General features: G+C 49.0%; 6 protein-coding genes across 6 annotated transcripts in view; 3 read left to right on the top strand and 3 right to left on the bottom strand.

The window, feature by feature from the left end:
- Window positions 1–90, bottom strand: part of VTN77DRAFT_710 (uncharacterized protein) — a gene marked incomplete at both ends in the record, with an annotated part of 466 nt that extends 376 nt beyond the window's left edge. Inside the window, one exon of the mRNA XM_069423452.1 lies at window positions 76–90. Within this exon, the coding sequence (XP_069273291.1) occupies window positions 76–90 (15 nt within the window). The remainder of the gene's footprint in view (window positions 1–75) is intronic.
- A 1719-nt stretch (window positions 91–1809) lies between these two features.
- VTN77DRAFT_711 (uncharacterized protein) lies at window positions 1810–3205 on the top strand (the record flags this gene model as incomplete). The annotated part of the gene is made up of 3 exons (XM_069423463.1): window positions 1810–2310; window positions 2361–2989; window positions 3055–3205. The coding sequence occupies 3 exons, from the start codon at window positions 1810–1812 to the stop codon at window positions 3203–3205; spliced, it is 1281 nt and encodes a 426-aa protein (XP_069273292.1).
- A 593-nt stretch (window positions 3206–3798) lies between these two features.
- On the bottom strand, window positions 3799–5193 carry VTN77DRAFT_712 (uncharacterized protein; the record flags this gene model as incomplete). Its single annotated transcript, XM_069423474.1, has 1 exon — window positions 3799–5193. The coding sequence occupies one exon, from the start codon at window positions 5191–5193 to the stop codon at window positions 3799–3801; it is 1395 nt and encodes a 464-aa protein (XP_069273293.1).
- A 1523-nt stretch (window positions 5194–6716) lies between these two features.
- Window positions 6717–7932, bottom strand: VTN77DRAFT_713 (uncharacterized protein; the record flags this gene model as incomplete). Its single annotated transcript, XM_069423485.1, has 3 exons — window positions 6717–7403; window positions 7451–7588; window positions 7834–7932. The coding sequence occupies 3 exons, from the start codon at window positions 7930–7932 to the stop codon at window positions 6717–6719; spliced, it is 924 nt and encodes a 307-aa protein (XP_069273294.1).
- Window positions 7933–10231: 2299 nt separating this feature from the next.
- VTN77DRAFT_714 (uncharacterized protein) lies at window positions 10232–11881 on the top strand (the record flags this gene model as incomplete). Its single annotated transcript, XM_069423496.1, has 4 exons — window positions 10232–10273; window positions 10322–11437; window positions 11499–11665; window positions 11722–11881. The coding sequence occupies 4 exons, from the start codon at window positions 10232–10234 to the stop codon at window positions 11879–11881; spliced, it is 1485 nt and encodes a 494-aa protein (XP_069273295.1).
- A 1819-nt stretch (window positions 11882–13700) lies between these two features.
- Window positions 13701–14624, top strand: VTN77DRAFT_715 (uncharacterized protein; the record flags this gene model as incomplete). The annotated part of the gene is made up of 1 exon (XM_069423507.1): window positions 13701–14624. One exon carries the CDS (start codon window positions 13701–13703, stop codon window positions 14622–14624), a length of 924 nt encoding a protein of 307 aa, XP_069273296.1.
- Window positions 14625–14722: the final 98 nt, after the last annotated feature.

Raw genomic sequence — 14722 nt, forward strand, 5'->3', positions numbered from 1 at the left:
GAAGAAGAATTATTAGTATGATCTGGTCTGATCCTATATAGATTCTAGTGCAGACAGAAAGATATAGCGACGTACAGTTTTGCCAGACATTATTGTTGTTGAAGAAGATGGATGTGGTGGATCTAGACAGTCCACGATCGGCAGGACTTCCTCTCAGCGACAATGCGACTCAGTCAACTGAATTGTTGTCTCCTCTTGTGATAATGCGCGCTTTCTTCCAGTGCAGGTAGGTAGGCAGTCTGATCAGGTCCGTCCTGCGGCACCAGCTTCGTTCTAAAGTAGTCCGTATAGAAGTAGTCGATTGAGGGCGACGGGATCAAGAATGGATTGATCTGATGCGATTGATCTGATCTGCAGATCACATGAGATTGTTAGAATGCTGCTATACCTTTGCAGAAAGCGCGACAGATCTGGCAAGCGACGTACGTAATTATCCCAGGCAGCCGTGAATCGATTGAACCGAGCTCTTCGAAGGCAGCGGCTACCCTGTACCTACACGAGCGCCCTGTAAGCTGGCGCTGCAGGCACTGAAAGTAGGTAGTTAATGACCAATGTGACGGAGGGAACAGGTTGATCAAAGTGACGACGAAAGAGAGAATATTAACTAGACTGAAGATGAAACAGACATTCAACTTCAACCATCTCGAAGTCGTCGCAAATAGCCGCCCGCAACGCCACACCTGTACGAATCCTGGCCTTCCCAGTCCCCTGCGCTGCGCCTCGATCGATTAGTCATCCACTCATCCAGTGGGGTCACTCCCCTAGCGCATGGCCAATCATCGTTCTTGGTTGGTCCACACGACGGGCGGGAATTGCTATTCTCAGCCTATTCCTCTTTTGCACAGCCACCGCGTTCCACGGTTCCGGCAGGACCCGCGTCGAGTCCGCCAATCAGATTTACGGCTACGCACTGGTTAGGGTTGCCAAAAAAGGAAGTGATATAGAGAGAGTGCTGTTGCTACTCTTCTTCCTTTCTTAGTAGTTACAGGCTCATATGTTCTTCCTTTTTTTTATTATTTCTATTACTATTATTAATGTTGTTTTTTACGGCTCAATCATCTATTTATCTATTTGTTGATTGTTACCTTGATATATCTGAGTTTGCCAATAGCTGAATCGGAAAAAAACCCCTTGCTACTGGACAGAGTTGACAAGATCAGGTGATCTATGTCGCTTCGTAGTATTCTCGTCATGGTCGTTGTATTCTCCTTACAAAGCAGAAATCTGCTAGGCAATTGACGACGTCTAATTTAATACTTTTAATCTGGAATTGGAAGAGTCGGGTGTTGAGGTTATGGCTATAAGCATGTAGGGGAGAAGCTTCTACAAGCACCACTATGGAAGACGATATGAAGGAGACTTGATTCTTGATTCTAATCAGATGTGGGAGACCTGGCGTATAAGCCTTATTGTGAGAAGCGGGGTATTTGGCTTCCAATATGATGTATCACATCAGCTTACATGACTACCGAATCCAGTTAGACCGGTATGCCATGGATTTCAACATCGGGGAGAGAATGCCTTTATCTTTGTAGGAGAAACCGGCTAAGTTACAAGAGTGCATATCAGCATGTTAGCAAGGGAAAAACACACCTGAAAACAATGGATAAGTCAGGAAGCGAGTCAAGGTGCAACTCGTCCTGCGCGGCTGAAGCAGGCCTTCAATTGGCCATCATATAAGCTGACTTCATGTGACATACTCTGTATATATATATCATACCGCTCCCACCTCTCGTTAGAATTGAGAATCACGTCTCGTACATATCTCCATATCGTCTTGCTTATAGTAGCCTCAAGCATATACAGACAATGATCGACTTCACTCTCACCCCATCGCAGCGACAGCTCCAAAAAGACGCTCGAGCATTCGCCCAGACCGTCCTCGCAGGCGCATCCTCGACTTATGCAGCACTGCCGGACCAAAAATCCCGCTTCCAGGCCACGCGACCCCTCTACGCCCAAGCCGTCGCGGCAGGCCAGCTCAAAGCACAGATCCCCATACCCCTCGGCGGGACGAATGCCAGTCTTGTCGACGCGGCCATCGCACTGGAGGAGATGTATGCGGTCGACCCGAGTGTCACCTTGACCGTGGCCGGGACGGGGTTGGGTCTGACGCCGGTGATCCTGGGTGGGAGCCCGGAGCAGCAGCAGAGACTGCTGAAGCCGTTTTTGACAGGCGAGGGAGAGCCGCTGGCCAGCTTTGTGCATTCGGAGCCTGGGGGGACGGCGAATTGGTTGGAGAAGGGGGCGAAAGGGTTGCAGACGACGGCGCGGAAGGAGGGGGATGTCTGGGTGATTAATGGGGAGAAGGTAGGAATCTTACTGACTTGTGATGTCGACTGATACTGATAAGATCCTAGTTATGGACAACAAACAGCGGCGGCTGGGACGGCAAAGGCGCTGACCTGCAGTGCGTCGTCTGTCGCCATACGCAAGATGGCCTTCCCCAGGCTGCAGACGCCGATCCCGCTGCGTCCATTCTCATTCTGATTGTCACCCGCGAGATCATCGCTCAAAACGACCCCGGCGCATACGCCATCCTGGAAGATCCTGAATTGGCGGGGCATGTCGCTGTCTCGGGACCGCGCAGCCGCTTCACGAACCTTCGCGTTCCGGCCGAAAACCTGCTCGCCGCACCAGGAACAGGCGCAGCACTGGTCGAGGAGACCTTCGGCGCATCAGCCGCGTTGGTTGGTGCCTTCTCGACGAGCATCATGCGCGCCACATTCGAAGCAGCACTGAAATTTGCCAGGGAAGAGACCCGTGGCGGCACCGTGCCCATCCTCCACCGCCAGACGGTCGCGGATCTGTTGATCGACATCAAGATGCGGACGGACACCTCGCGGCTCTTGACGTGGAAGGCGCTGCATGCGCTGCAGCATGGACCGGGGGACTTTCCGTCGCGGCTGGAGTTGTGTCTTCAGGCGAAGATCTTCTGCTCGGAGAATAGCGTGCGATGCGTGACTGACGCCATGAAGGTGGTTGGAATGTATGAGACGTCTCTGTCTTTTTTTTTTGAACCCCTCAACCGTCGACTGACACTGACACCTGCAGAACCTCGTATCGCAAAGATCAGCCATTCACCCGCCTCCTGAATGATGCCGTCTGCCTGCCCATCTTCGATGGCGGCAACCAAGGGATTCGCAGGCGCCAGATCGAAAAGATCTTCCAAGTGGACGACTATGATCCGTTGGGGTCTTTCTAAATTCATTGAAAAAACTGCTGTCTGGATGCAAGGCTGCTGGGCAGAATTTAATGAATTCAACTGAAAATGCTGAGATGATAAGAATAAAACTATCGCTGTTAGATCCTCCACATCGGCAAGTAGCAAACCTAGGTAGGGTATGTCCGTACGTACCTGGGTAATGAAAATAGGGATGACGGTTATGGTAGACTTACTTATCTACTGGATAGAGCTTAGGTATATCTGATCTGATCTTGGCTGGGACTATGCCAGACCAGTTGGAAGGGCTTGAATCAAGCCATGTTGAATAGTAGCCATCTAGCTAGGATGCGAAGCTAGAGAGAAGAAGAAGAAGAAGAAGAAAAGAAAAACTACATAAATTGTGAGAGGAGGCGTTTGATATAATGGACAAAAGACTCAGCCATTTCCCAATTAGGAAGTTATTCGTGCGTCTTTTTATTTTGCGAAGTCATGGAAATATAAAATATATTTACTGGAATGCTAGCCTACTGCTACTATAATTACCTATCTAAAGATAAAAAAAATTGTAATAGCACATTGATCCCCCCACTTGAGAACACTCGCGCAATCCAGTCATCTTTCCTGTCAGAGGCTTACACATCCTGCGGGAAAGGATGCGGCGTGGTGAGAGTCGATGGAGTGTTTCCTCGGAGTTGCGGCCCGATCAGGTGGTCGAACGCCGGCGAGTGCGAGACACGAGGCGTGAGGTCTTCCAGATCCCACAGGTAACCCAGAGTCTTCAAGACAGACGTGGCACTGTAGGGAGCGGGTTGGCCCGTGACAGGGTCAGTGCCGTACTGCTCAACATAGCCCTGCGGCGCGTAAGGGGAAATCAGGAAGGTCGGCATGCGTCCTCCCAACCGGTCGAAGTTGAGCGTGTAGACGCTGCCGTCCGGAGCCGTCTCTGTGTAGGTCAGGTTGTCCGGACGGACGGCCAGGGGCGGGGGCACGTGGTCGAAGAAGCCACCGGTCTCGTCGTACGTGATGAGGAGCAGGGTCTTGTCCCAGAGCGGTCCGTTGCGCACCGCCTCGTAGATCTGCTTGACGAACACCTGGCCAAAGGAGACGTTGCCGGTGGGGTGCATCGAGTTGGTGTCGAGCCCGCAGCACGACGGGTTGATGTAAGACAGCTGAGGCAGCAGGCCGAGATATGCGTCCTGGAAGAAGTTCTCCACCGGCACGACGTTCTGCTTCCTGTTCTGGGCCGTCCAGTTGAAGAACAAGGCATCCGGAAGGAAGGCGCCGTTGGTGCCGTCGTAGTTGAGCCACGACAGACCCTTCTCGTCCACAACTTCGAAGATGCCCTTGATGTCAATGCCCGAGTCGTCGAAGCTCTCGTCGTTGTAACCGTGGCCGGCAGGGGTTCCGGCCAAAGCGCACAGTCGGTTGGGGTTGGTCGGGCCAGGGACGCAGGAGAACCAGCGGTTGAAGACGGTGAACTCGTCGACCAGGTCCGCAATGGTGGGGACCTCGTCTTCCGAGTAGTAACCCATCACCTGCTCAGCCGCGACGGTGGGGGACAGCGTCGGGTATGAGATGAGCTGCTTCTCGACGAACCCATTCTGGGATGGTTGCAGCTTTCCAGACGCAATGGCCGCGTTGTCTGGAGAGAAGGTGCCGTAGAACTCCAGGTTGTTGCCGGTCACGGAGTGGTCGGGGTCGTTCAGAACGGAGTCAAAGTCCTTGAGCTTGGTACACCAAGTGGCACCCTTGGAGTCGCTCACGTTCTGGGGGATGCAGAACGGCCCGTTGGTGCTGGGGTTATCAAACCCGTCACGGTTGAAACCACCCAGGATGTTATCAAACGAACGGTTCTCCAGCAGAATCCAGACGACGTGCTGGATCTTGTCCTTCAGGTTCTGGATCGACTGCGGCGAACCAGACTTGTATCCAAAGGGAGTGTTGACCGTCTCATAGTTCTGGACAGGCTTGGCTGCCACAGAGGCGGCGGCCAAGGCACCAAGCAGACCGGTAAGAGCAGGCTTCATCTTGGGCGATCTTGACGAAGTCGTTGACTAGGACGTCGACGTCGGATAGGTTTTCGATACCATTGACATGGTTTTATACCTGAACAGCTGGGCAAGCATCCCAACTGACCGGTCCACATTCCAACCCACGTGCTCGAGAAGCCATAGAACCTGCCAGGGCAGGTTTAGCTCAATCACCCGAGGAAATTTCCATCGATCTGGTTGCGATTGGCGCAGAGCAGTTGTGGAAAAAGGCAAAGAAATTGCGGGTGTTGAAGCTGGCCATGATCTCGTGTACATTGTGCACGTGGGCTGCTCGAATGCGGGGCTTGAGTGTTATGCTTATGCTCATTGTTCTTGTCATCCAGGGGTTCGGAATCAGAGTACGGAGTAGTGGAGGTATACTCCGTATAGGTCTCGGAAGAATGTGATATTGACCTGAGCCAAATTAGGCAAAAGCGATGCAGGCCCGCCTGCCAAGATCCCGCCTAACGGTGCTGCGTGATGCAATTCTCGCTCCGGATTGGACCCCCAGAACATTCGATAATCTCTGATAATCGATAAACAAATGCAACCATGCCGGCCATTCCGACTCCCGAAAAGAGTTCCCATCAATAGCTGCCGACTGGATATGTTTTCGACTGGAGAAAGTGGCTTGGCTGCGATTATTTTTAATCAACTAAATACTATTCGATGGGATGGATGCATCTTGGGGATTCGGAGAATACTTATCCGTCTTGGCAGCGTCAGTCGACGGGATATTCCGTGCCTCACGTTGAATAACTCAGTCATATGGGATGGATGGGAGAGAGTCTTTTGACGATGAGGCTGAGAGACAGGCCAGGTTGATGTGTTTGATTTTAAGCCTTGCTGGCCTTGCATGAGAATGATGTCTTCTTCTGCTTCAGTCCTGTGTAGCTTTGAATCAGCATCTGCAACGATTTAATTGGCTCTAACGGCAACTTACGATGTGGGATCAGCGATAATTTACCTAGGTATCTCAGGTAAGTAAGCAATAGGTCGTTCGAGACTGTCTCCTGCATCGGCATCGAGAACTCGGGTATACTCCGGAATATTGACCAGTGGATACCGGCGCTAGTTCATATCTGGCCCAACCAGCTCCTTGTCAATTATGTTATTAAATTACTTTGTTGGAACGTGACTCGCAGCAATAGCACCTGCCTGATACGGAAATCCTTTAATCATCAACCTCGCTGTTAATTTCCATGATGTCATAAGTCAACGATACCACCGGCTCTGACGGGAAATGACCTTCGAAGTGAAGCTGCAGTGGTGAAGCCTGTATCGATTCTAACACACTGCCATCTGCATTGAAATAATAGAATGGATGGTGGGAAAATCTCGGCAAATTTGACTTGAAAAGAAGAATCGGTGAATCGGTCGTGTTTTGCAGCAGAGCTTGACATTCCATTGCTAGATCCAGATAGCTTGTTCAGGTCAGCGTCATCCAGATTGGCTGGGGCACGTGTATCGAAATCGCTTGGCTTAATCAGAAGAGGCATGCCTGTTTCCACCGCAACTTTCTAGTCCAAAAGAAGGATCGTGTACCAAACACGCCGACGCATTTCCGCTTCCAAGACAGACGTGGTCGGGAAGAGGGTTGGATCTCGATGCAAGGAGATGGACATGGCGAGTCGAACGATCAGCCCGAGAAGAGCCCATAGGCCACCAGAAGCTTTCACCGTGGCGATGTCAAGGTCTTTGGCAATCGCCATCATGCACAAAGTCCGGATTACCGTCAGATCAGGAAAATCGAGAAATGACGAATGCATTAAGATCACCTCGGAGCTTTCCAGAAATGTGCTGACCAGTCTTCCCCGACTGCTTCCTGCAGCGTCCATGACATGCTGAGGAGCGGATTGACAGCTGAGGGACAGTATGATAAAGAGCTGTGATATCCAGGCATCACTTTCTTGTGTTGGATTCTGCCAAAAGCGGGACAGCTCCTCTTGAAAGGTGGGTGGATGCAAAAGCCGGTATATTTTCTCAAAGGTGTGCATGTAGTTTGCAACAAGAGCTTCCACTGCATGACGCGAGGGCAGACGCTTCAGAATGAGTGGTCGGGACGACAACCCATTCTGACTGCCACCACTGAACGGGAAGTTTCGCCGGACTTTGGCAGGGTACATGTTCTTCAGGAGCTTGAGTCGCCGAGCGGTGCTGTGGAAGCCAGGCTGCTGATCAAAGACGTATTCCCGGACCTCTTCAAACTGTCGCGACATTAACACTGATATCTCATCACGTGCGATAAGCCTACCTCATATACGAGGTTCGCCCAATTGGTCAGACCAGCGGTATATGCCGGAGTCGCATCACAGAAGTAGGCACGAGCAGCCAGATGGGATAGCGCTTTCGAGAGTTCTGATGATTGATGGACATAAGTCGTCGAGGCTGGCTGTAAAGAACGCATATAAATGCATTTATCACGGATGCCAACCGCATTGCAGCGGCCACAGGGGTGGCCACGGTCACAGCGGATTATTATTATTATTATTATTATTATTATTATTCTTCCATTTTATAGAGCGTTTTTCAGTCTAAGACTATGCACGCTCTGCCTACCATCTAGATGGCAGGACTTACTAACTAGTTTCTAAGTACATAAGTGAATGACAGTGGTCCAATCAAATTTCCAATTACCCTCCTTTGAGGATTGGTCACAGCGGACTTTGAGACGGTGACAAGTTTCGCATGAGAGAACCCGGCTATGTCTTTGGCGAGGGCGAGGCTTGGCCGCATTTTCCTCGCCACTGTCGACTTGGAATTTGGAAAAAGACGCCCCCATTAGAGCGGAATTCGCGCCATTGATGGATCTGGGGCAGGATGAATTCGAGTGATCGGATGGGAAGGACGACGGTGGGAGCTGGACGGACCTGAAGGCACGTGAATTGTCGCCATACTATCCTATGTGGAAGGTACGTCATGTACTTGCTTAATGCGCAACTCAGAGGATCGCTGAAAATACAGCCAATGTAGATAGTTACCCGGCTAAGCCAATATCCGCAACCATCAATTGGACTCGTGAGTCGTGACGCTGGCAGAGTTTGATCTCTGACAATAATAGCTCGGATGTTTCGCTCCTGGTGATCTTCTGTAGTCAGTCGGCGGTAAGGAATTCCAAATCAGGAAATTTACCGGCGATAAGACAGCGCTCTCCATACTCCGCATTGAACTGCAGATCGGTGCTATATCAATCAAGGTTATTCCATCGTGAAGTAGCTTTGATTAATTGTTAATTACCATGTAGACCTGCCTACTCTAGCTTATTCCAGTTTAGTGACCATACAGGTATAGATTTCTTTCTTGACGAAGCAAAGTGCATCGTCAACCTGAGCTATGAGACATCTATTAAGGTAGGTTAATAGAATCGTGGAGATAGTTCAGTCACTTATTAATATCTTGCAATGGATTTTGTCATGTCATCCTGGCGAATTTTAGTCACAGCACTTTACCCAATGGCGACTCTAGATATATACAGTATAAAGCCAGAAAGATGCCTACCTGTATGGACCATCTTCTCTGGAGTCTTGTTTCTCTTCTATCTGCACACTTATATCTCCTTGTCTTCTGCTATGGATCCTTACTGGTCGTGATTTGCTAGATGCAATAGGCTGCCTTCTACTATGCTTATTGACTCTCCTACTACTCTGCTGGGTGTCCTTCTCCTTTGCATAGTGGTTAACCCTGTATCGACTCCAATCGGATACTCAAACTGGTCTTTCTGTCTGCAATACTAATTAGAAATAATGGAAAGATTCGCAGGACTGGAGACTCAACTGAGATATCAAGTTTTTGCTCGGCTCATTATTTCTTATCCTGGACTTGTCCTCATCCAACCAACCCAAAGCCTGACCAGCGTATCGCAGATATGGCCTTATAAGCCGGGTACCCTCCAAAACCTCAGAACGGAATTAAATTCCAACTTGAGGGTAAAAAGAAAAGATTCATGCAGAATGCAAGCGACAAGCACAGTGCAGAAAGGAGGCTGCATATGTGATCACTGATCAAGACTGAATAGGAAGTTTAATGGCAAAAGAAGAGGCTGCTAGCATCGCTAAGGATCTTCGGCACATTTACTGCAACAGAGGAGAAGAGTTTCGATTCTGACGTGGCAATGCAAGCGGTTACCATCCGACACCGTTCCAATTAAATACCTCATCTCACGTCTAATTGAAAATTGCCAAGCCCACCTCTGCTTGATGTTATGCTGTTACATGCAGTAGCACAATAATTTGTGCAGTATAGTCTGTGACACCAGAGAGTGGAGACTGAGGAGACAGGTTAAAAGTATGGAGCGTATTGGATGACATGGCAGGCCAGTCTAAAGAACCACGAGGCTATGAACATATATGCGGAGTTGTGCACGGTATATCTTAACATAACGGACTTCTGGTGTCCTCGTGACCCTCGAGCATCCATTTTATAGGTAAATAAAGTTGGAGACAGAAGAGAAATATCAGGGCATCTGAAGTTTCAAATGTGACAGGAAGTGGGGCTAGGCTTGGCCCACTTTCACAAAGTCTCCGCATGTGTGGAGTAATTACTCCGTATACTGTGGATCTACCGTATATCAAAAACAAAACAAAGAAAGAAAAAAGGGGGGTTTCCATGGTAGATCGACGGGATATTTCATTGGAAACATTTCGACCGGAAAATACGAAGTATAGCCCACAATGATTACGAAGAGACTGAATGAGTAGACGTTAGATAGTTTATAAAGTCTAAATAAAATCTGTTTCATTATTTCAACTAGTACTATACTATAGAATCATATAATAAATAACCTATAACAAGGATTACACCCCTGTATCACAATGGGAGAAGGCCCACCCTCCTTGCTAGATGCAATTGCTACACAAATGCATAAAGATGGATTAATGGACTTTTGTGCATTTGTGCAAGGAAGTCTACGAGTGATGATTTCAAGAGTTGAGAAAAGGGATATTATATGAAATGGCTATTCTCTATTTTCTCATGTCTTGTCACTTTCCATCACTGTTCCATGGTTTACCACACTATCAATTCGACCTCTTCCACCATGCTTCCTCACATATTGCTCCCTCTGGGCGCAATTGGACTGGTGAGTCTCTTCCATTATATTATCAAGCATTAGTCTAACCATAACTAGTCTCTGGCATACATTGCCGGGGTAGTCATCTATCGACTCTGTCTCAGTCCGCTCCGCAAATTCCCAGGACCAAAAATTGCTGCAGTCACCAGGTTGCCACACATGTGGCACACTATGAATGGAGACATAGTGCGGTGGATTCACGACCTGCACACAAAATATGGTGACGTGGTGAGGGTTGCCCCCGATGAACTAAGCTATGCCACCGGAGAAGGCTGGAAAGATATCTATGGGCATGCTGTACTTGGCAAAAAGGCAACCCATAAGGATCTGCGGTTCTATGGGCCAGGTTTGATGGCCGACACTCCAGATATTATCAGGGCAGACGATGCAGATCACTCACGCTTTCGCCGTAACTTCTCCCACGCCTTCTCGGACCGCGCTTTGAAGGAACAAGAACAACTGATCCGACAGTATGTGGATCTCCTTGTCAGCAAACTGCACGATATCACCCGGAAGAACCCGCAGGCCAAAGTCGAGATGGTCAGGATGTATAATTTCACGACTTTCGACATCATGGGTGACCTGACATTCGGCGAGCCGTTGGGACTGCTCGAGGGATCCGAGTATAACCAATGGGTGGCCAAGGTCTTCGCAAGCATCAAAGCGAACGCACTCTTACGGATAATACGTTATTTCCCCTGGCTTGCGGCCCTGTCAATCGTTTTTGTCCCCCGGTCCTTAAGGCAAAAGAGAGAGGCTCACATCCAGTATTGCATCGAGCGAGTTGATCGGCGCCTCGCTAAGGAGAAAGCTCGACCTGACATCTGGGGCCTCGTTCTGAACCAGACAGAGGAGAAGCGCCTGAGCACCAAGGAGATGTATGCCAATTCTCAGACTTTCATGATTGCAGGCACGGAGACGACTGCCACATTACTCAGTGGCCTCACATATCAACTACTGATCAATCCGTCCAAGCTGGAGAAGTTGACGCGGGAGGTTCGTGGCGCCTTCTCAGCTGACGAGGAAATCACAATCTCGGGGTTGGCGAGATTGGAATTTTTACACGCTTGTATCGAGGAAGGACTCAGGATGTATCCACCAGTCCCGGTTGGGATGCCTCGCGTTGTTCCTGCGGAAGGAAAGGTCATCTGTGGCGAGATGGTGCCAGGGAAGGTCAGATTCGATTTCTCTTCATGACTCCTCGCACACGGATTTCTACTAACTTAAGAGTTAGACCGCTGTCTCTGTCAACCAATGGGCTACCTATCGCAATCCGAAAAACTTCAAACACCCAAATACGTTTATTCCGGAGCGGTGGACGAACGATCCCGAGTTTGCCACGGATCAAAAGGCAGCGTTGCAACCGTTTTCGACCGGTCCTCGCAACTGCTTAGGGAAGAAGTACGCATCCACCATCTCTTGAAAAAAAAATACAATGTGCTGATCGTCATGAGCAGTCTTGCATATCACGAGATGCGTTTAATACTGGCCAAGGTGTTGTGGCATTTCGATCTCTCCTTGTGCGAGGAATCCGTAAACTGGACCGATCAGAAAATCTTTACGATATGGGAAAAGAATCCATTGATGGTTAGGCTTACGCCCAGACGGGACAATTGAGTGGAAATTCGGAGCCTGTGTAGTGGAAGTACAGTACATGGATTGGATTTTATTTCGGTTCGATCGGGTCTGAAGCAGGAAGTTAACGAACTACTTGATTATCTAAATGCTAGGTAGCTAATCTTATATGCCTATTAAATATTATCAGAGATTTCTATATAAAAGTTTCCACCAGAGTCAGAATAGGCGGAGACGAGCGCCGATTACTATTCAAATTCAATTACCAAATTGGGTAATGCGACTAGCGTGGAACGTTTCTAGCTGTAGCTCGAAAATCTATGTCACTATCTATTAACCGTTATTAATTCTCTCCAACTCTTTACCAGCATCAGCTCCGAATAGTCAAATCACAGAACGCAAGCAGAGGACTCACCAGGAATTAGTTGGGATATTATTAGCTGCTGTATTTTTAAACACTAGAATATAGATAAGTTGGGCTCTGTGAAACCCAGAAGCTGCACATACAGAGGATAGCAAAAGCCTTTTTTTCAAAGAGCCAGTGACTGATCAGCCGTTCAGTGATCTCAATCTATGCCTCTGTCAGATATACAAGGATCAAGACGGTGAAGATGGTTTGCAAGAATGTTCCTACATTCCCCTTTCAGTTCTGGCCGACGAGGAATATGATTATGATATCCTGTGGCGCCCACGTTATCAGCCGGCCATGGCATTCCTCTAGATAGTCCTTATAGTAACTAGAAGCAAAGAATTAGGGTTAGTAAGTTACCAGTAGGAACAGACCTCCCTTCTATAACTAAGGGAGACTTGCAGTAAGAGAAAAGGGGTTATGTATTCCCTAATCCACCCACTATAACATTTTAGTACTTCCTGGTATTAGGAGGCTTAAGCTCTAGAAGGACTCTCTCATGACTCAGGGCAGACTATCATGGTTAGAAAAATTCCTCTTATGGTATCTTACTGTCGTCAACTTCTTAGGCATCATAAGAAGTTATGTAGTGGTCGTGAAAAAAGAAAAAGAAAAAGAAAAAGAAAATAGTAGTAGATTAATAGAAAGGTCTTAATTGCTTTTTTTTTTTGCAAGAGCTAGAACTAATAAAGTGATCAAGTATCACAGTCTCCCCTGAATCCATCTGTCGAGCCCTAACCCTCTCGTCAACTGGACGATGATGGTGAGTAGCAGGGGCTGCAGTCAGCAGCGCGCTGAGGCAGGATGAACCCGTGAGGAGGGTGAGGATAGAGGGTGCGGAGCAGGTGCGGCAAAAGCAGCGGGCCGCGAACTTCACATCTCAGGATGACTATTACCTAGGTACCCACCTAGTCAATCGAAGTCGGCGATAAGGACTTCCCAATCAGGCAATTTATCGGCATAATGTTCTCTTATAGTCTGATTTGTTGCCTTGCTAAGCACTAGATTCATCTCTCTTTGTCGTTGTTTTTGCATTAGTTTGCTGCAAGGCTGTCAGGCTGCGGTGATTGGTTGCATTGCAAGGCTGCACCTCAGCCTCGTGGGGTCTGGCCTCTTCAATAAAACCCCACAAACAGACTGTATATTTATGTCAATTGAATAGCATAGACCTGATATCTTCAAAGAACGTGTTTACAGTCTCGTTTACATTCTTTCCGTCTCCTCTATTTTCTTAGTTCTGTGCATCCGCATCACCCGTTGGATTTGTTTGGGGTGGCCAATCACAGCCTCGAGCTGTCAACGTCAGTTTATGTTGCTATCTAACCTGCCTGCTTCTCGCCTTCACTGACTAATTGTGTAGAAGATCTCTGGTGGTCAAACGTAAATAATTGATTCCTTCTGTCATTTATTTCGTTTAACTTGTTGCTGTTTGCTGTTTGAACTACTCCTGTCATGGTCTATCTGTTCCCCCCGCGTCATGTCTACTTCCCTGCTACCCCCCAACACACCTCGACCGTGATCCTCCTCCACGGCCGGGGCAGCAATGGTCCAGACTTGGCCTTCGAACTGGCCACGTCGTATTCCTCCGCCGGCAAGACCATCTTTGACCATTTCCCCTCCACCCGGTGGGTGTTTCCCTCCGCCCGGGCCCGTCACTATTACTGGTCCCAGGAGCAGCAGTTCCGGGACAAGGACAATATTCACGAGTGGTTTGAACTCGTCTCCATTGACGACCCCGATCGCGAGTCCGATCGGCAGATCCCCGGGTTGCAGGAAAGCGTCAGCTACATCCTCCGCATCGTGGACGAGGAAGTCCGCAGATTGCAGGGTAATGCAGACAAAGTGTTTATAGGAGGGGTCGGCCAGGGCATGGCGGTGGGCTTGGTGGCCTTGATCTGTGCGCAACGAAAGCTGGGGGCATTTGTAGGCGCGATGGGCTGGATCCCTTTCGCAGAGACTTTGAATTCGCTTCTCGAGAAGGGAGAGACGGACCAAGCTGGAGGGATTTTGAGGGCCATCACTTTCGGTTCAACCGTACAGCAGCAGCAGCAAGCACCACTGCAACCACTATCAGTACTGCCACCATCATCATTAGATGACGCCTCTTCAAGGAAGGCGAAGACAGTGTCACTCCACGTCAAGGACACCCCAGTCTTCTTAAGCCACGACGAATACAACCGATGGGTTGATATCAGACTGGGCAAGACGGCCCACGACACTCTTCAGCGTCTGGGGTTTAGCCAGGTATCCTGGAAGACCTATCCGAGTGCTGCCGACGACGACGCGGAAGGTCATCGTCGCCAATGGCTGAAAGAGCCGAAGCAGTTGGACGACATAGTTCAGTTTCTGGAAAACAATCAACTTGATCAGGCGTGACGGGTGATTGCTTGATATACGGGTTGAAGTCGTCTTTTTAGGGTTTTTACAAGAGTTCATACTTGAATACGAATACGGTGTAATACGATAGGGTGCAG

This window comes from Rasamsonia byssochlamydoides (assembly GCF_041956645.1).
Source record: "Rasamsonia byssochlamydoides strain NRRL 3658 unplaced genomic scaffold VTN77scaffold_107, whole genome shotgun sequence".
Classification (NCBI taxonomy): domain Eukaryota; kingdom Fungi; phylum Ascomycota; class Eurotiomycetes; order Eurotiales; family Trichocomaceae; genus Rasamsonia; species Rasamsonia byssochlamydoides.